The 22,236-nt window shown below is 37.4% G+C and overlaps 1 protein-coding gene across 1 annotated transcript; it reads right to left on the bottom strand.

Moving 5' to 3' along the window:
* Positions 1 to 4,639: 4,639 nt before the first annotated feature.
* LOC124989709 (olfactory receptor 12D3-like) lies at positions 4,640 to 5,578 on the bottom strand. The gene has a single exon (XM_047559685.1). It carries the CDS (start codon positions 5,576 to 5,578, stop codon positions 4,640 to 4,642), a length of 939 nt encoding a protein of 312 aa, XP_047415641.1.
* Positions 5,579 to 22,236: the final 16,658 nt, after the last annotated feature.

Here is a 22,236-nt window from a genome sequence, read left to right as displayed (position 1 = left end):
TGACGTCAATGACACTAATTACCATTAAAACAGGAATGGTGAGGTCAGCAATTAACACAACAACCACAGACAGCTATGAATTAGACCTAGTATTAAAGTAAACAGCAGGTATTAACTATTGGTATAGAGCTAAGACCTGTCAAAAGCCAGTTCAGCCATGGTTGTCTTCTCGCTGGATTTTGTGATTATACAAGAAAAATTGTAGACCCATTTTCAGAGAAGCAGGAATTAAGTTATTAGAAGGGGTAGAAAGAGGAAAGGCAACACTCAAGGGACAGACTGGGTTCTGTCAGAGAGGAGAGGGACTGGGCACCTCTCCTACCCTCGAGTTTCATTGGGGGCCCCAGGGAAGTTTCCAGAAAGTCCCACCAGGTTCACCTCTTGACTGTTGACTGACAGCAGGATTGCAATGAACTTCCAAATCTCCAAACTCCAAGGCAACTCTGGGTCACTTTGGCCTAGGCTGACCAGTACTGTTGGAACTTATTCTCACAGCTTTTATAGTTAAGGAGAATTTATCCCTTGCTCCCCAAGATCTAGAATGTGGTCTGTGTAAGAGTCACAAAAGTGTCCCCCTTCAGGGTAACCAGGCAGGGAAGAGCCTTTCAGGTCTGCATTTCTCCTGCAGATAACAGGTTGTTTGCTGAGGAATGTGGCACATCCTATTGACTTAAGCCAGGCAGAGCTGCAGGTAAATTGCTTTTTAAAAGAAAGCATGTAGGAGTTAACACAGTGGACCCAGCTTATAGAATGATCCTCAACCTTATGTTCCCACTGCTCACATCTGCTGCCTATTAGAATGACATCCATGATACTAACAACAACAACATGCATGCTGGTGGCAGAAATGGTATAAATGAATAGTCCTAAAAGATGCTAAAAATGTGGTCCATTAAAAGAAAAAATAGGGTAGAAAGGCAAAAGAAAGTTTTTAGAATATTCAAAATGTGAACAAAGAAAAAGCAGAATAAAGTGAAGCCTATAAAGGAGGAGAAAATAATAAAAGAAACGAAATAGGTGGAGAGGAAGAAAAAGAACATAAATGAAATTGACTATTAAAGGGAGAAGGATAGAAAGAGTAACACAAGAAACGAAAACAAAAACAAAATCCAAAAATAAACAAAACCCCCTAGCCCTCAAAAAATAAAGCCAAAATAACAAAAGGATACTAAAAAATTATAATAAAGAAATACATACACACACACACACACACACACATACACACACATACACACCAATGAGCAAATGCAGCAAGAACACCAGAAAAAAAAGATTCTTCATAGAAAATGAGATAACTCTCTCCACTGAGGAGGTCAAAACTATTGACAAGGATGGACATTCATTGCCTGCCCCAGACTGCTCTTCCCATTTCTTTCTGGATTCTCTATCCCATAGAAAACAAAGGACTGGGGATTGTTAAACCCTTTTTCCTTTTGTTTCTTTCCAACCTGCAAGCTGGAGTGACCTGAATGGAAGCTGGTTGAAGTATCTCTTGGCTTCCTTTCTCACTAGTATGAGGTAGGACAGAAAAACAAGTACTGTCAGTTGGAGTTTCGTCCAGATTAGTGAGTTAAGGCTGATTCAGAGTTCTAAAGGAGAAGTTCCAGAACGTCGTGTTTAATTCTAACCAAAACTTTGGAACTTTGTCAGGTGGTTTCTACTCAAAAGAAATTAGATCAACCCAATCCTATGACTGGGCAGGCACTATTCTCTGGTGGGAATCTGAATCTCAGGGTCCACCCAAAAATTCTTCTTACAGGGTAGGGTAACCAATTCTCCACAGGTCTTGCAGTCTCCACCGCCCACAAGCATGGCCTTCTCAGGCTCAGCTCCCAAGTGTAATCACATCCACCTGCTCAGTTTCTTAACCTTCATATGGTAGGTAGTGTGAGCCCCAGACTAAAAGGGAAGACAAGTTGCACTCCCCTCTGTATCTCTGACCTGAATCCCCCGGGTAAATCTCTGTGCCTGTTTCAATTGCATTCTGTCAGGTATTCTAGGCCACACAGTAGACACTGGTTGAGACAGTGTGGTAATATTTGCTATGATCTCTTGGGTTCCTGCAGTAGAAAATTGGCCTTGGCTCTCTGCTGACAAGTTGAGAAACATGAAGCACCTTTCAAACACCAGCTCACTGTACAGCCTTTGATTCAGCTATTCACACTATTTTTCTCTTCTACAAATTTTCCCACACCGAATTTATTTGCTAAGCTTCTCTCTCTGTGCTACCCATCCCCTCTGCAGTGACCTGGTGCCATTGCCACTACTGACTTGACTCCAATGTACCCTTTATTTTTTTCTATTTACAATACCCAAATTTATGGATCTGATATTGGACAGTTAGATTTCAGTGAATTCTCTCTATTGCTCACCCTGTTGAAAAACTAATGCTGCTTCATATACGTTGAGAATGAGAGAGGCACTGGATCCAAACAACAAAATTATTTTCAGACTTGCAGTAGGACAAAGGTCTAGAGCCTTCCCACAAAGGCACTTTTATCCATGAATGACTCCAAATTAATATTGGTGAGGGAAGATACATGCGGGGGGGAAGATACATGAATCTATTATTGTACCATCTTGGTGCAATCCTGATAACTACATTTTTAAAGTATGAATTTCAAATAAAAATATACTTTATATGTAATATATATATTATATAGTATATGTTATATAAAACATAATATATAACTGCATTATATATTATGCATTACATATATTGTACATCATTAAAATGTGACAAGAAATTAGCAATAATTTGTTTAAAATCATTCAAAATAAGTTTATGTTGCAAGTATAATGACTTTCTATCAGGTCTTTCATTCATGTGTAGAGAAACCTGAGTTAGGTAGAAGTGAATATTTTATTATAAATAAACATTTTTCTTATCACTCTAGTTCAGATACACACAGATATACTTAGTAAACATTTTTCTATAAATCACATTTCTATGGCTTTACAAAGTCCCTCGACATCAATAATCCATAGCAGGTTGTTAACAGAAATTTAGACTATGACTTGTATAAAAATGAATATGGTTAATGAGAGAGACAAAGAGAAAGAGACAGAGCTGTAAAACATTTAATTGTGTGTGGGTGGGTGTGTCTGTGTATAAAAATGCAACAAGAATATCTAAGAAATATCCAAAGATTAAAAGAAAATATTTAAAAATTTTTCATTCTTTCAAACACCAATGATTATTTTCACATCATTTACAATGTGGCACAGTATACTTGAGCTGTTTGTGATAATATTATCAACTATTGAATAGAACATTGCTTCTACTTTAGGTAATTTGTATTCAATCTAGATTTAATCTCCAATTATCTTCTAAAACATACTCCACCTCCTCTGACTTATTTGCTAATTGTTTCTGTTCTTATTTAATTCTTAGTAAAGTATATATGTCCCAAACTGAAAACATTTTATTTATTATTTTTATTACCTTAAAAATTGAATTTAATCATGCTCAATTATAAATAAATTTATTACAAATAAATTGATAATTTGATAGCATAGTCTTAAGACCTTTAAAGACCATAAAACTGCATACTAATCTGAAGATGAAGGTTTTAAAAGTATATCATTGTAGGCATAAAAGCATTAGTTAATAGGAAGAAATAATTCCATTCAAATCATCTCCCTGATGTGAAAAGTTAATTCAAACCTATATCATACTTGTGCTATAGTCATATTGAGCCTAACATATTGATATTATAGTTATTTCTCCAGTTAATAAAGATAAATAAAAATTGAGAATCATCTTTGGTACCTCTTATCTTCACCCAACATATCTAAGCTCTCAACAAATGCTGAAAGTTTTGTGTTCAAAATTCACCCAGAATCTAACTAATTCTCATATCTCACCACCATCACCCTTGCCTATTACCTCCAATTCTCACCCAAAGGATGAAGAGCATTCTAATCGATTCCTTATTCTCCACCTCGAATTGAATGTGTCTTTTTAAATGTAGAAGTTATATCAAATCAGTTCTTTGGTCAAATACCTCAAAGTCATTCAATATCATGCACAATAAATACCAAATCCTTAAAGTGACCAAGACACCAGCGTCATAGTTCCACCAGCTCACTAACTTCATCTCCCTCCATTCTCCCTATGACTTACCCAGCTCCAGACACTGGTCATCTTGCTTTCCTCACAAGCAACAAGCACTCTGTCTCAAGGCTATTTCACTTCCTTTTACTCTATATAAAATGTCATAAGCTCACATATCTCTGTGACCCTCATTTCTTTCAGTGCTTTGCCCAAATGTCACATCTTGGAAAGGCCTTCATTTTTTCCTTACCTTCCATAATATGTTTTAATTTTTGACAGAGACATATTTACTTACTCAGTTAGGTATTACCTGCCCCCTCAATTAAAACTTAAGATCTGAGTTCTCATGAATGGCCTCATGCACATTTTTCTACTGGGATATCCTCTGCATATGGATCAGGGCCTACTCAGAATATTTCAAATGGATGAATGATTATATGAGTAGAGGTTGAAATCATATGAATGAAGAACCCGGTTACCAATAAAACAAATTTCTGAAATGAAAATAAAATTTTAAGAAATGTATTGAATTACTTTTAGGCAAGAAAATAAATGTCATATTATTGTTATGACTGGTTTTCCTCAAGATAACAGTTTCAGCTTCCTCCTAAAAACTCTGCTCAGAGCGAACATCACTTCCTTATTCCTAAAGGTATATATCAGTGGATTCAGCACTGGAGTGACAGTGGTGTATATGACAGCTATAAATCGTTCTGGTATTACAGATGCAGCAGAGGAAGGAGGGATATAAGTGAGCCCCACGGTTCCATAAAAGAGAAATACAACCATAAAATGGGAGGCACAAGTGGACAGAGCCTTGTGGAGTGCACTGCAAGACCGGTGCTTCAACAGAAGAAAGCCAATTATATAGAAATAGGAGAGGAGAGTGAGGAAGAAAGCCACCATGGCTAAGCCACAAGTAACAGTGAAAATGAGCCACTTATTGAGACTTACATCACCACAAGCCAGTTCCAAGAGAGGCTTGACATCACAGAAGAAGTGATTGAGTTTCTGAAAATGGCAAAAGTTCAGGCGTGCGGTGAGGATGGAATGCATCAGAGCATAGAAGAAGCTAATAAACCAGGGCCCAGCTGCCAACAGGACACACAGCTGGGGGTTCATGATGACAGTGTAGCGAAGTGGGTTGCAGATGGCCACAAATCGATCAAATCCCATGATGGTTAGCAAGATGGCTTCAGTGCAGCCAAGAAAGTGGAAGAAGTGCAGCTGAGTGATACAGCCTAGGAAAGAGATGACCCTGTGAGAGGAGAGGAGGTTCCACATTAGCTTGGGCATTGTCACTGAAGAATAACAAATATCCAGACAAGAAAGATTTCCCAGGAAGAAATACATAGGGGAGTGGAGTCTCGGCTCTGAGATGATGACCACTAATATGGCTGCATTTCCAAACAGGTTTACCATGTATATAATCAGGAAAATCATAAATATTACAGGCTGTAGCTCCTGAACCTGGGTCAGTCCCAGCAAAAGAAACTCATTCACTACAGTGATGTTCTCCATTGCTTTAGGAAGGAAAGATGACTGTGACATTTAGCAAACACATCCTGGTATACTGTGTAGGATGAAATGAAGGAAGTTCATCACCTGGAAGGAAAGAAGAATAAACTTTGGTGAACAGCATGAGTAGGCATTTCAGAGGTAAATTCACTTGGTCAATAATTGAGGAAAATGGGAATATATCACAAGTTTCTGAGTCAGTGTGATATTTGATGCATGGAAATAAAAAGGATACTCAGAATGTGCGGTTAAACCTAAAAAGCAGCTCCTCAGAATGAAGGTAGATATTCAGAGAAAACATATTAAAAAGGAACAAGATTTAACTCTAGCCTCATCTTTGGCATTACAATTAGTATATCTAATTAAAGTATGTTAAAGATATATTTGTAAAATTAGGAAACACTTTTTAATGGACTTAATAGGCACACATTATTTCTGGGTAGGAGCATGTCAATAGCCTAGATTCAAATCTCCTCACTTCCCTAAAAGAATCAAGCAATAAATGAAAACAACCTGAATGTAAAATAGTGATTACCAGAGGCTGGAAAGCTGGGAGAAGGTAGCTAGAGGGAGCCTGGATTTGATCAGGATGCATTCATTGAAAAATCCCTCTAAGTCCCACAGATATATATAGTTAATACATGTTAATCAAAAAAAGTTTAAAGGAGAATTAATTCCCTACAATCTAAGCCTTTTTTGAACCTTTGATTTTTTTAAACCTTCAGATTTCAAGTAATATATAGGCAGAGGTAATACAAATCAGCAGAATAGGTATCAGTAATCATAGAGTACACCAGATCAGCAAAGGCTGCTTACAGAGTGGAAAGATTCAAATACGGAGAAATCTTAGCAGCAAAAGAACTTTGAAAACACCAGAAAAGTGGAATTGCAAATTGGTGCAGTCACTCTGGAAAGCAGTGTGGAGAATCCTCAGAAAACTTGGAATGGACCCACTTTTTGACCCAGTTATCCCACTCCTTGGCCTATACCCAAAGGACTTAAAATAAACATCCCACAGTGAGGCAGCCACATCAATGTCTATAGCAGCTCAATTCACAATAGCTAGATTGTGGAACCGACCTAGATGCCCTTCAGCAGATGAATGGATAAAGAAACTGTAATATACATACACAATGGAATATCATTCAGCCATAAAGAATAATATTATGGCATTTGCAAATAAATGGATGGAATTGGAGACTATCATGCTAAGTGAAATAGGCCAATCCCAAAAAAACAAAGGCTGAATGTTTTCCCTGATAAGTGGATGATGATATATAATGGGGTTGGGGGGTTTAGGGAGTGACAAAAGAATGGAGGATCTTTAGATTATGTAGAAGGAAATGAGAGGGAGGGGGAGTATGAAAAATTGTGGAATGAGACAGACATCATTACCCTGTGTACATGTATGATTACATGAATGGTCTGAATCTACATTGTGTACAACCATAGAAACAAAATGATGTACCCCATGTGTACAATGAATCAAACTGCAGTCTGTAAAAAATAAAATAAATAATTAATTTAAAAAAAAAAAAAGAAAGAAAACGCCAGAAAATTATCAGTCCCAGAAAGAGTACCTTGCATACTGATTGAATTTCTTAGGAATATCAAAAAAAAAAAAAAAAAAAAAGATCAAGGTAGGGTATGGGCTCTGATGGAGTAAAGTGTAAAGCAGGTTACTGCAAAGAAATTAAAGGTGTAGTACGAGGAGAGGTGGCCTGTAAACCAAGAACTAGGAAGGTGTTTTGTCCTTCTGCCCAGACAAACTTCTGCTAATAGTTAGTCCCCACCAAAATCCAGTTTATCTAATTACAGGCAATATAAGAAAACTTCTGCATCCTTATAAAAAAAAATTAAAAATAGAAAGTCATGATTTCTTACTTTCAAGAAATCACACCAGAAAAAAAGTGAAAATAAGCAAAACAAATGCAAAGTAAAATGTAACAATGTACAATTTTAACAAAGATCAAAGTGTTTGCCACTGCATCATATTTGCTTAAGGGTGGTGCAGTACAAGTGGGGATATAAATTGACTCAATCTCTAAGGAGCAATTTGTCAATAACTGTGAAAAATGAAATGCTCATAGACTTTGAGGAAGCAATTCAATTTCCCAGAATTTGCTCTTTAGATGTGTTTGCATATGTCAAAATTTATAATCTATCATGATATCGATTTTAGTATTGAAACGCAAAAGACTGCGAACAAACTAAATGACCTCAGGGTACTTTATTAGTTTAATTTCCAGCACATGGAAAACTTTAATTTCCTTGGAAAATATTAAAACAAATATAGTAGTAACCTTCTATGTATTTACCCTAAACATTTACATGCACACACACGAAAAAAAGAAACCACTTATAAACACACACATGCAAATACAAACAGCTATACTTATTTGAAACAAAAACTGATTAAATAGATGAGGAAATTTCAAGATTTTTTAACTGATGTCATGTGCCATAAACCTAATTGTTCCATCTGGTAATTTCTACAACCTAAATTCAAGAAGTTTTCTCAGGTGCTTTCACTTACCCTATTTAATGATCTCAATTTGTTTCCATCAAAGAAAAAAAGTCATTCCAATTTCACTACCTTCTGCTAAGCAATTTACCCTACTCTTTTCTCTTTACATATCTTGTAATAAGTAGATATTTTTGTGCTTAAGAAATTTCAAGAATCAGGTTGTAATGCTTTGATTATCTCTTTGAATAAAATTAATAGTGGTTTTTGGTTGCTCAAAGCCTTATATATGAACTTCTCATAATTAAGTGTAAAAACAAATGGCATAAGACTTGACTTTTGTTTCTCCTCTGCTCACAAGATAAACAGACTGAATCCCCTCTGACTCTCCCTAGTGGTGTCCCAGGCATAAATGTCTTGGGAATCTCTTCTCAGAGGTCTTGTTATGTCTATTTTTTCTTTCTTCCAAAGTATTGATGTTTACTTTTTGGTTGTTTTTTTTTTTTTTTTTTTTTAATTTTTGCTAAGTGCAAGTAATGGTTGTACAGAGCTTTGTGTGGCTCAATGAAAGAGAAATAAAACGAGAATTTGAAAGAAAGGACACAAGCCTTAGCCTTGGAAATCTAATAACTGTTGGATACCACATGGGTCATCACCTAGAGAAATTTTGAAAAGTTAAACAATGATAAAATTTAAACTGAAGCCTTGGGGCACAGAGAAGTTTCATGAGTTGACCTGAGAAATAGGAAACAGAGAAAGACAACAAAAGCAGAAAGAGTTTTAAAAGCAGGATGAAAGATGGAGTCCCTTCAAGGAGCAACGGTTAGATTGTTATAGAGTTGGACAGTTGAGATGATTGGCAACAACAGTCAGGGAGAGTTAATATTGTCCACATAGAACAGTACGTCCAAAAACCAAAAGTTTCACAAATGAAAAATAGAATTGGTATATCTTCGAACAAAATATAAACTCTAGGACTTGACGCCAGCAAACCCTCACTTAAAAGAGATTCAGAAGAATATAGTTTAACTGGAAGGAAAGAGAAATAAAGTGGGAAATTCTGAGTCTTAAGAAGATATAAATATCAAAAACATATTCAATGACTGAAAATTTTAAATAAAATTTGTATAAAGTATTATTAAAGTTTGTTGCTGCTAAAAAGGAATACATATTTTAAATCATATGAAACAAATTGAGTTTCTACAGTGTTCAAGTGTTCTAAAGTCTTCATAGTGATAAAAGTACAAGTCATAATTTCAGCCAAAAAGATAAAAGAAGAAAACAGAATGTAAAATTTCCAGAATAACAGGAGAAAGAACAGAAATGTATTCAAACTTATAGATGTGAAGAGAAAAATAGTAGAAACATAGAACAAACTGACCACACAAAATTAACATTTTCTACAAATAAATTCAAAGGTATAATATAAGACAAAAGCCACAATTAAAAGATGAAGTTTATCCCCATCTCTACCTACCCCCCTACCTTCCCAGCCTCTGGCAATCACCCTTCTGTTGTCAACTTCTAAAAGCTCAACTTTTTTAGATTCCACGCATGAGTAAGATCAGGAGGCACCTGTCTTTCTATTCCTGGCAAATGCCTTTTCTGATTCCACCCATGTTGCATATGACAGGACTTTATCCTTTTTTATAGTTGAATAGTATCCTGATGCTTAGATGTACCACTTTATCCATTCATGAGTTGATGGACACTGGTTATTCCATTTCTGTAACAGTGTTACACTGAGCATGGGCGTGCAGAAGTCTCTTCAACATACAGATTTATTTCTTTTGGATATATACCCAGGAGTGGGATTGATGGCTTTTATGGCTGTTCTATTTTCACCCTTTTGAAGAACCATCAATACTCTTTTCCATAATGAATGTACTAACTTACATTCTCACCAACAATGTGAAAGAGTTCCTTTTTTCCACATCCTCACCAGGGCTTGTTATCTTTAGTTGTTTTGATAATGGTTATTCTTACTGAGGTGAGGTGATGTCTCATTGTGGTTTTATGTTTCCCTGAATTTTTCATCTACCTATTGGCCACTTGTGTATCTTTGAGAAATGTCTACTTAAGTCTATTTTCCATTTTTTAATCTTTTTAAATTTTGCTATTGAGTTTTTGGGGTTCCTTACATATTCTGCATATCAACACCTTGTCAGATATATAGTTTGCAAGTATTTTCTCCCACTCTATAAGTCGTCTCTTCATTCTGTTGTTTTCTTGACCATACAGAAGCTTTTGGGATTTAATAATCCCATTTGTTTATTTTTGCTTTAGTTTCCTGTGGTTTGGGGATCTTATTCAAAAGATCTTCAATATCCCTATGTCTTATAACATTTCCCCATGTTTTCTTCTTGTAGTTTCAAAGTTTCTGGTCTTACATTTAAGTCTTTAATCTACTGTGAGTTGACTGTTGTACCAGGTGAGAGAGGAATCTAATTTCGTTTTTTTTCATTTGAAGATACAATTTTCCCAGAATGATTTATTGAAAAACTGCCCTCTGGTTCATGTTTTTAATACCTTTATCAAAAACCAGTTGGCTAGAGAGGCTTGGATTTACTTCCATGTGTAGAATTTATTCTCTGGCCCATTTAAACAGTGGAAATAGGAGGTCGTTTTCCTAATTGAACTTTGTCATTAATACAAGAATAATCTGAACCAGGCACAGTGGCACCTGCTTGTGTTCCCAGAAACTCAGGATGCTGAGGCAGGAGGATCACAAGTTTAAGCCAGCCTCAGCAATTTAGTGACTGTCTAAGCAACTTAGCAAGATCCTGTCTTAAAATAAAAAATAAAGGGGCAGGGACTGGGATGTAACTCGTGGCAAAGTGGCCCTGGGTTCAACCCCCAGTATGAAAAAAGAAGAAGAAGGAAGAAGAAGGTAGGAAGAAAGAAGAAGAAGAAAAAGAAGGAGGAGGAGGAGGAGGAAGGGGAGGAAGAGGAGGAAGAGGAGGAAGAGGAAGGAGGAGGAGGAAAGAGGAAGAGGAGGAAGAGGAAGGAAGAGGAGGAAGAGGAAGGAAGAGGAGGAAGAGGAAGGAGGAGGAGGAGGAAGAGGAGGAAGAGGAAGGAGGAGGAGGAGGAAAGAGGAAGAGGAGGAAGAGGAAGGAGGAGGAGGAGGAAAGAGGAGGAAAGAGGAAGAGGAGGAGAGGAGGAGGAAAGAGGAGGAAAGAGGAAGAGGAGGAGGAGGAGGAAGAGAAGGAGGAGGAGGAAAGAGGAAGAAGAGGAAGAGAAGGAGAAGGAGGAGGAGGAAAGAGGAAGAAGAGAAGGAGAAGGAGGAGGAGGAGGAAGAGCTATGGGGCTTTTATGTTCTGGGACATAAACCCTTAAGAGGGTTTTGAAAACCCTATTCCCCTTTTCAACAGTTAACTCTGAATTGCAAAACTCATGAATTATGTGCAATAATGAGCTTGCTTCCCTCTGGGACATCTTATTATGAACAATTCTTTAAAAGCTTCTTGTTATCTAGCATGCCCACCGGGGCGGAGTTTGTTTAATTGCCAGAGGTTGGTTTATGACATCAAGGAATTTTTAGAAAAGTTATAACTTCTGAGAACTGTTTTGATAAGAAATTTGGTGTGGGCTGCAGCATTCTTGATCTCTTCAGAGGAAATAGTCCCAACAATGAAAACAATTATTATTACAGCCTTGTGGAACCCAATTCACTTGTAGCACAAACTGTATAATTCACAGCTGCCTACTTCCTGAGTTCCCTGCCATGTACCATAATGTTCTACAGTGTTCCATCTCCCAATCGGCAGTTTCCAGGGTAACTTCTTTTCTTGCACAGGCACTGCCATGCTCTGACTCCACACAAAATACATGACGATTTTCAGTGCATCACTACTAATGAAATTTCCCTTCTGATATATATTAAGAAAACTTGGTTATAAATCCTAACTTTAAAATTATCCCAGAAGACCCTGTTAGACCCTGTGTTAGCCCCACAGATCTTTCCTTCTTGACATTTTTAATTGGCCTTGTTTCCACCTGTTTATTTCCAGGGTTAATACACCTGTTGTTTTTCTACACGTTACTTGATTATTCATTCGTCTTAAAGGGAATTTAAAGAAAACTCATGGCCCTGCTATGTTACTGGTTTTTATCCCATTGTTCATTACTAATTGCTACCTAAAAACATGATGCTATGAGATACATATAAGCAGTAAAATGGTTACTATACTGAAACCAATTCTAAGTCTTTGTTCCCAATATTATCCAAGACCACGTACCCCTTGCTATGGAAGCAAAAGATCCCTGAATATTTGTAATCCCCTGCTCATTCTGTTCACTAAGTATCTACTTCAATAGATGACTTCAGTGGCTTTTCATGCCATCCTGGAGTCCAGAGATGCCCCCTTGGATAGCTGCAGCTGGCTTTTAAACAGCAGATGCGCTATCTTGACTGGCATGCCCACTGAGGACCATACAGAACCTGCCTGTGTTCACTCTTCTACCTTATTCTGTTTGCTCTTCCAGAAGCTTATTGGTTTGCTCAGCTAGATACATTTGTACACTTTTTTATATTTAATGTTACCTTGCAGCTATATAAAAATAATAAAATAGCTGAGAGCTGTGATCCAAACCAGAGCCACTTGGATTCTCCAACAGCAATGAAGTCCCTAATCCCTTCTTTATCATTTCTTTGTTGTTCTTTTCCACTGGTTTCCCTTCCATCAAAAGATATTAAGCCTGTTTTCAAAGTAGTCAGAACAGCATGGGTTGCTTTCCTACATTGACACAGAATGAGAGAAATACTTCAGCTCAGAGAGGACTGAGGTAGATACTGCTCACTCACCAATTCAGGTTGTCTTATTCCTAGAAAAATCGTCAAATTTGTTTAACCTGCTCCACGTTAATCTTGTCCATGTGTCCGAATTTTGCCAAAGATAAACGAGTCAAAGTGGTAGCGATTCTGAGTAGAAGTATTAATGAGCTGGAGATCCGTTCTGTATGCTTCATTCTTCACCTGTGAAACGGATTGAAATTAAGGGCCCCTCTAAAATTGAGGGTCACTTGCTCAATTGAGGGTCACTTCCTCATACTGAAAGTAAAGACTGAAGGGCTGGGGGACTGGAAGGAAGCTAAGAGTGGAGATTTCCCCTGTCCTGTCCTGCCTGATACAGGCTAACTAAATCTGCATGTGTATATTTCCTACTTTTTGTCTCACTTTGTCACTGCTCCTCTTTCAAAAGCTCCCCCCATCAGAAACTCCTAAAGATGGAAATTTGAAACAACAACAATAAAAATGTTTCTTCTCTATTCCGTCAAAGACAACTTTGAATAAAAACTGTTTCCCTACCAATTTGACTATGAATATTTGTGGAGGAATGCAGTGGAGCCTAGCCTCTTCCCCTAAGGTGCAGTAGTGGGTCAGGTAACATCTGGACATGGGAAACATCAGAGTCTGTGATGGGTGGTTAAATATTGGCTCTGTGCTCCAGAGCCACACTTCTCTATGCTGTGTGATACTTAGGGCTGAGTTCTGAAAACTTTATCGTTTGATTTTCTTTTCTTTCTTTTTTTTTTTTTTAATTTGAGAAGAGTTTAATAAAGGAAGTATTTACAAAGGTATGGACAGGATGTAAGGAACTCAAAAGTGATAATAAAATACTCCGGTGTTAGTAACATGGCTTACCTTTCCCATCCACAAGCTCAAAGAGACAAGTAGAGAAAGTCGTTGTTAGAACCAGGAGACAGAGCTGTTGGGAAGGGAGCTGCCTGACAGGAGCTTTCACTGCCAGTGGAGGGGTGGAGCCAGCCCACAGCACAGGCCTTTCACCCCTGATCTTGCACTTCAGCCTTCCTTCTGTCCTTCTGATCTTCTGTCTGTGCTCCCTGTTGCTGAACCCAGCAGGCAGCTGGAAGGCCAGATGCAGTGCCTTTAGGCCAGCCTCCCAGGAAACTGAGCAGAACAAAGCCAGGTGAGAGCAGGTCTACAGTGATGAGAAGGTGGTCATATGCCCCTCCGAGCCTTAAGTGTTAGCCACCTCCCGTGTTTTCCTCTAAAGAAGGGAGGTGGGGTTAGCAGGGATGGCTGAGCAACCAAAACAGCTGGGATAATCTTTGCTTCTGAGCTGGCCCCAAGGCCCAAGTTGGCACTCAGGCGACCTTCCTCTGTCTCCCATTCCTGCCCTTATCTTCTGTCAGAACTTCAGCTGTCATGGTGCTTCTTCCATCCCGTGCCAGGCTACAGAAGTGAGGGTGCCCCAGCCTGCTTCTCTACAGCAGGCTTGGAGAGACCCAAACCTCACTGCTTATGGGCTATGAGACATTGATAGTTTTGTCTTTATTGAGTAACAACACTTTTCCACTGACAGACCACTGAGCCAAGAGGTTGTAAGTTGAATCCCTGAGCCCTACAAATAGTGCCCCTCGCCCCATCCCTACCAAGTAGTAGGAACCTAATTATTGCTAAGGATATGTCACCCCTTGGTCATATATTCGTTCTTTGAGGAACCCCTAATGATTAGGGGAAGTGCCGCTTGCCGCCGACCAGCAGGACAAATGACACTTACTCTTCAGAAGTTCATGAAGCAGCTTCCACTTTATTCACCTTCAATATATAAGCAGTCTCATGCATATGCAATTGTAACCAGATATGTCCATCCAATCCTATTAAAGGTCAAGCGATCAGGAGCTCAAGCACACATGTAAGATATATCTGTCCACGTGCTAAGTGGCTGAACTAATTATCATACAGCCAATGGTAAACGCTTCCTGTTTTTCTCAAGGCGTATTCAGCACGCCCTTTGACTCTCTGCCAATTGCCATCTTAGATGCATGTGGCATAACCCTGGGCCCTGGGTCTCGCCCGCCACAGGGAAGTCTTAATTTCCGTTTCATAGGGAGCATGTCTATTACACTTTCTATTCTTTAGATGAAAACACTGAAGCCAAGAGAATTTGACATATTTGCCTAAGACTGCATAGTGAGTACAAGAATTGGGTCTGTGCCTCACATGCACAAGGCCCTGGGTTAAATACCCAGCACCACAAAAAAATGAATAAATAAATAAAGAGAGAACTGACCTGGGCCTGGAAGCTGGGCCTCCTGACTGTTGGACTAATTTGTTTTCCACAAACTGCAGTAATACATATGTCTTCTCACTGTAACAGGGGGGCCTGGGAAATAACAATAACATAAGATTAGTGGTGAAAAAGGTGAATTAGGGATAAAACACATAGTAGTAGATGTTCTCTCAATATTAAGGCAACACAGGGAAAAATAAGACAGTTGTCATCCTGCTACCTCATTGTGCCAAGTTACAGGAGTGAGATGTTTTTGCCCTGTGTTTTTCCAAAGTAGGGTCTTTTCCAAACCAACTCATTGGTGTTACTCAAGTGCATTTTAATATGTTTCCTAATAAATTTCCTTGGAATTGGAAAATAACACCATTTTTCTTTTCTTTTCTTTTTTTTTTTTTCTCTTTTTACTGTTCAAGGGTATTTTTTAGAATAACAATTCTATTTTATTTTTTATTTTTTTATTTTTCTATATACATGTGTATAGGGTAATAATGTCTGTCTCATTTTACTGTCCTTTCCATCCCCACTTCCCCACCCCTCCCTTCACTCCCCTCTGCATAATACAAAGTTCTTTCAGTCTTCCCTACCCAACCCCCACTATGGATTATCACCTGCTTATCAGAGAAAACATTTGGCCTTTGGGTTTGGGGGATTGGCTTATTTCACTTAGCACGATATTCTCTAATTCTATCCATTTACCTGTAAATGCCATCATTTCATTCTTCTTTAAGGCTGAGGAATATTCCACTGTGTATATATACCACATTTTCTTTATCCATTCATCTATTGAAGGGCATCTAGTTTACATAGTTTAGCTATTGTGAATTGAGCTGCTATAAACATTGATGTGGCTGTATCACTGTAGTATGCTGATTTTAAGTCCTCTGGGTATAAACCAAGGAGTGAGATAGTTGGGTCAAATGGCAGTTCCATTTGCAAGTTTTCTGATGAATCTCCATACCGCTTTCCATAGTGGTTGCACCAATCTGCATTCCCACCAGCAATGTATGAATGTATCTTATCCCCAACATCCTCGCCAACACTTATTATTGCTTGTATTCTTGATAATTGCCATTCTTACAGGAGTGAGATGAAATCTTAGAGTAGTTTTGATTTGCATTTCTCAATTGCAAGAGATGATGAACATTTTTTCATGTTTGTTGATCGACTGTATTTCTTCTTCTGTAAAGTGTCTGCTCAGATTCTTAGCCCATTTACTGATTTGGTTATTTGTTTTTTTGGTGTTAAGATTTTTGAGTTCTTTATACATCCTGGAGATTTAATGCTCTATCTGAGGTGCATAGGGTAAAGAATTTTTCCCATTCTCTCTCTTCACATTATTTATTATTTTCTTTGCTAAGAAGAAGTTTTTTAGTTTGAATCCATTCCATTTATTGATTCTTAATTTCGTTTCTTGCACTTTAGGAGTCTTGTTGAGGAAGTCAGGTCCTATACTGATATGTTGAAGATTTGGGGCTTTTCTTCTATGAGGTGCAGGGTCTCTGTTCTATTGCCTAAGTCTTTGATCCACTTTGAGTTGATTTTGGGCAGGGTGAGAGACAGAGGTTTAATTTCATTTTGTTTTATATGAATTTCCAGTTTACCCAGCACCATTTGTTGAATAGGATAGCTTTACTCCAGTGAATGTTTTTGGTGCCTATCTCTAGTATGAGATAACCATATTTATGTGGGTTTGTCTTTATGTCTTCTATTTTGTAACATTGGTCTATATGTCTACTTTGATGCCAATACCATACCATTTTTGTTACTATGGTTCTGTAGTATAGTTTAATGTCTGGTAGGGTGAAGCCTCCTGCTTCACTTTTCTTGCTAAGGATTGCTTTGGCTATTCTGGATCTCTTTTTTTTCCAAATTAATTTCATAATTGCTGTCTCTATTTCCATGAGGAAAGACATTGGGATTTTAATAGGAACTGCATTTAATCTGTATAATACTTTTGGTAGTATGGCCATTTTGACAATATTAATTCTGCTTATCCAAGGGCATGGGAGATCTTTCCATCAAAGGTCTTCTTAAATTTCTTTCTTTAGTGTTTTATAGTTTTTTTGCAGAGATCTTTCACCTCTTTTGTTAGATTGAGTCCCAACTATTTTTTTTTTTTGAGGCTATTGTGATGGGGTAGTTTTCTTAATTTCTCTAGGAGTGGATTTGTCACTTATATATATAAATGCATTTGATTTATGGACCTTGGTTTTATATCCTGCTGTGTTGCTGAATCCATTTATGAATTCTAGAAGTTTTCTAGTGGAATTTTTTGGATCCTCTAAATATAGAATAATGTCATCAACAAATAGTGATAGTTTCAGTTCTTCTTTTCCTATTCATATCCCTTTAATTTCTTTTGTCTGTCTAATTGCTCTGGCTACAGTTTCCAGGACCATGTTGAATAGAAGTGGTGAAAGAGGGCATCCCTGCCTTGTTCCAGTTTCTGGAGGGAATGATTTCAGTTTTTTCTCCATTTAGAGTGATGTTGGCTGTGGGCTTAGCATAAAAAGCTTTTACCATGTTGAGGTATGTTTCTACTATCCCTAGTTTTTCAGGCGTTTTGAACATGAAGAGGTTCTGTATTTTGTCAAATGCTTCTTCTGCATCTATTGAGATAATGATATGATTCTTGTCTTTAAATCTATTGATGCTATGTATTGTTTATTGATTTCCATGTTGAACCAACCTGGTATTCCTCCAATGAACCCCACTTGATCATGATGCACTATATTTTTAATATTTTTTGTATGCCATTTGCCAGAATTTTATTGAGAATTTTTGCATCTATGTTCACCAGGGATATTGGTCTGAAGTTTTCTTTCCTTGATGTGTCTTTGTCTGGTTTTGGGATCAGGGTGATACTAATTTCATAGAATGAGTTTGGAAGGGTTCCCTCCTTTTCTGTTTCATGGAATACTTTGAGGAGTATTGGTGTTAGTTCTTCTCGCCTGAGAATCCATCTGGTCCTGGTCTTTCTTGGTTGGTAGGCTTTTGATGGCTTCTTCTATTTCATTGCTTGAAATCGATCAGTTTAAATTGTGCATGTCCTCCTGCTTCAGTTTGGGTAGTTTGTATGCCTCTAGAAATTTGTGAATGTCTTCGAGATTTTCAATTTTATTGGAGTATAAATTTTCAAAATAGTTTCTAATTATCTTTTGTATTTCTGTAGTGTATGTCATGATATTTCCTTTTTCATTGTGAATTTTAGTCATTTGAGATTTCTCTCTTTCTCTTTGTTAATATGGCTAAGGGTTTATCAATTTTATTTTTTCAAAGAATCAACTTTTTGTTTTGTCAACTTTTTCTATTGTTTCTTTTGTTTTGATGTTATTGATTTCAGCTCTGATTTTAATCATTTCCTTCTTCTTCTGCTTTTGGTATTGATTTGTTCTTCTTTTTCTATGGTTTTATGATGTAATATTAGGTCATTTATTTGTTGACCTTTTATTATTTTAATGTATGAGCTCAATGCAATGAACTTTCCTCTTAGCACTGCCTTCTTGATATCCCAAATATTTTAATGTGTTATATCTATATTCTCATTTACCTCCAAGTATTTTTTTACATCCTCCTTGATTTCTTCTCTTATCCATTCACCACTCAATAGCATGCTATTTAGTCTCCAGATATTGGAGTAGTTTCTGTTTTTTATTTTATTGTTGATTTCTAGTTTCATTCCATTATGATCTGATAGAATGCTGGGTAGTATTTCTATTTTTTTGTATTTGCTGAGAGTTGCTTTGTAGCATAACATATGGTCTGTTTTTGAGATGGATCCAGGTGCTGGTGAGAAGAATGTGTATTTTCTCTATAATGAATGAAATACTCTATATATGTCTGTTAAGTCTAAATCATTGATTGTATTATTTAATTCTATAGTTTCTTTGTTTAGGTTTTGTTTGGAAGATCTATCCAGTGGTGACAGAGGTGTGTTAGAGTCACCCAGTATTATTGTGTTGTGATCTATTTGATTCTTGAAATTGAGAAGGGTTTGTTTGATGTATGTAGATGCTCCATTGTTTGGAGCATATATATTTAAAATTGTTATATCTTGTTGGCGTATGACTCCTTTAAGCAGTATAAAATGTCCCTCTTTATCCCTTCTGACTAACTTTGGCTTGAAGTCCACTTTGTCTGATATAAGAATGGAAATCCCTGCTTGTTTACACAGTCCATGTGAGTGATATGTTTTTTCCCAACCTTTCTTCAGTCTGTGGATGTCTTTTCCTAGGAGGCAAGTCTGTTGAAGACAGCATGCTGTTGGGTCTAAATCTCGATTGAGGTGGTAATCGCATGCATGTATATGTTTGTGAAACTTCATTAAACTGTACACTTAAAATAGATACATTATTATATGTAAATTATTCCTCAATAGACTTGATTAAAAATCATAGAGACATGTCCTGAGATGAAACTGAACCTTCTTCCTCCAACTTCATTCTGAGCATAATCAACTTGTTGTCCAGTCAAAGATGCAGTCTATCTTCAAACTTAGCAAGTTATATATTGGTAAATGTTTCCAGAGAAAACTTGGAAGAGATACCAAAGATAAAAATAGACCAATACAGGATCTAATATGAAGCAAAATCCTACAAAAGCCCTCTAGTGACAGTTTGAGTCATATCGCAAAGTTTCCTTATCAGAGACCAGGATGCTGGAGCGTCTACATCCCACACTGTCACTCGATAATTAATGCTCATTCCCATAGAGGATAAATTCCCAGCCATGTCCGTCACTTTTGGTGTAAAAGAAGTACAGGTTCTGGCTGCCCACAGGTTTGTCAAACCTGTGACAAAAGATGAAATTACTGGATATTTGGAATAAAATTTAAAAAGCAGAATAGTGCCAATAATAATAATAATAATAATAATTTCTGAAAGAATGTGGGCAGAGAACAAACAGAATTTGCCACAATCTCCACTTGAATCACTCAGATCCATATTAAGACCCTCATTTTAACTTCACTTATTCTTCAGAATATAGGTAAGGCACCAGTTTCTAGGGGGAAAATATCACTAACAGAAAAGAACATGTGAGTAGAAAGATAGCCTTCACTCCTGCAGGTCAACCTTAGGTCATTACTGATATTTATCATTTCCCTCCTCTACCACTAATTTAAACACCCTTAACCGTGGTCAGTACTTCTGTTTAAGTTTTCATCTTATTTCCTTATATTTTTAATCCAAAGGACCTGAACCACTGATTATTTTTCACTTATTAGTCTATGGTTGCTAATTTTTGTTATTTTTGCTTTAAACCTCACATGGGAACTTCAAGTGATTCAACAGTGGGTCCCCTGAGTTCCAAACATACTGCTGTGAGCCCTGCTATGCAGCAGTAATTCCATCACCTCAGAATTATTAAGGTCAATTATCATTATCATTATGGTAACTCTTCTTTGTCGGCTGATATGCCATATGAATATAAAGAGTGACTAGACAACATCCGTAGTTTGGGAGTTAGTGATAATATATTGTATCCCCTGGTGGAAGCATTACCCTTTATAGAAGACAAACTCTGCTTTCATCGAACTTAACGTTGTGAGGCAGGAGGTACAAAGCACTCAAGAGAAGATAAGTGATGATGTCATGGGCCACTTGTACTTTCACACCTTTTATATTCTCAACTATGTAGCAGGAACAAAGTACCCATGTAATAATATCTATTCATACAACATCTTAGAAGTTAGGGTGCTGTATAATGCAACCAGTGAATATGTAGAACTATGAGTCCCTTGGTGTGCAATGTTAAACAAATCAGACCTTTCACAAGCCATCAGAAATTGGGCTGACATAGGTCTTGTAGGAAGAAGTCCAGGCTAATCAACTCACCATCTAGTGGCTGATTTGTCTCCTGGAAAGATATTTCCACATCAAAGCCTAGGAGTTCTCTACTGCTTACAGTTCATATATTTGGGAGTAGTACCTAGATTAATCTTGCTGGGAGATTAATCTTGCTTTTGCAAATAGGCCCACATAAAGTTTCTTTCTTTGTCACCACAGCTATTCCATTTGTTTTAAGCACTTGGTGGTGAAGGTCAGCAGCTGTCCAAAGACCCAACTTTCATGTTGTCTTTCCGGGATATGACATGGAAGTTTTATCTATACAGGTAATACTAGTACTCTAGAATCTCCTAGATCATATCACTCTAACCATTAGGGTCACTTGGGTAGAACCTGGACTTCCTGAAAATCCCTTTTTTATTCTGGGCTTCACTTGGTGCTGTCAATCTTCTAAGCATCCAATAAATGAGTCAACAAAGTACTCCTAAATACCACTTATGCTACCTCCAGAACCCAAAAATGTCTGTAGGTTATAGAAGGTGCCATATTGGATAACTTGGTTTTTTCATTGAAGAGTATGTACAACATTCTCCAGATGACTGTACACCTTGAAACACTTCATCATCTAGAAAGTCTATAAACTTTTGTGCTCCCTCTGCCTGTGGAGCACATATTTCTTACAAAAGCATCCACTCCTTCTAGTTCAATAGGTTCAGTTGTCAAAATGTTATCAACATAGTAAGCCAGTGATGTTTTACTTGATTTTCAGATGATCAATATCCCATTGGATTATTCAGTGACAGAGTTAGAGAATTAATATGGTCTTGAGATGAAAATGGTCCACATTCACAGTCTTATCTCAAGTGAATACAAAGTACTTCTGATCCTTCTTACTAATGAGTGCTGAAAATAATGCATTCACCAAAACACTCACAATACCAAGTATAGGCAACTCAGTTGTGTGGTCAGAAACCTAGAAATGGCTAGTGGTGGTCCTGTGAAAGTGGTGAACCTACTGTGAGGTGGACTTAGAAAAAATGATCTTTTTATCACCTGACCTTCATACAGCAATACCCACTCCCCAGCCTAACAGAGTACCATGAAAACAGTCTGTATTACCTGTTTCCATCTTGGTTAAGGCTGTAAAATCAAAGCTCCTAAAAGATCTGAATATTTCTCTTTCCAAAGTATGCAATTATTCAGGTAAACAGCCAACGATCTCTTCTGGACAAAAACTAGGAAAAAAAATTGTTACTATATATTCTTTCTGTGACATTGCAGGTCTTTCCTTGTGAGTACCCTGTGTCTCCCCAGTTGATAGGCTCTGAGAACTGACTAAGGACTGGAAACTAAGTGAGGGAGGAATTGTGACTT

Source organism: Sciurus carolinensis, chromosome 7 (assembly GCF_902686445.1).
Source record: "Sciurus carolinensis chromosome 7, mSciCar1.2, whole genome shotgun sequence".
Classification (NCBI taxonomy): Eukaryota; Metazoa; Chordata; class Mammalia; order Rodentia; family Sciuridae; genus Sciurus; species Sciurus carolinensis.
Note: the sequence above shows the minus strand (reverse complement) of the source record. Positions and strands in the feature narration are given on the sequence as shown.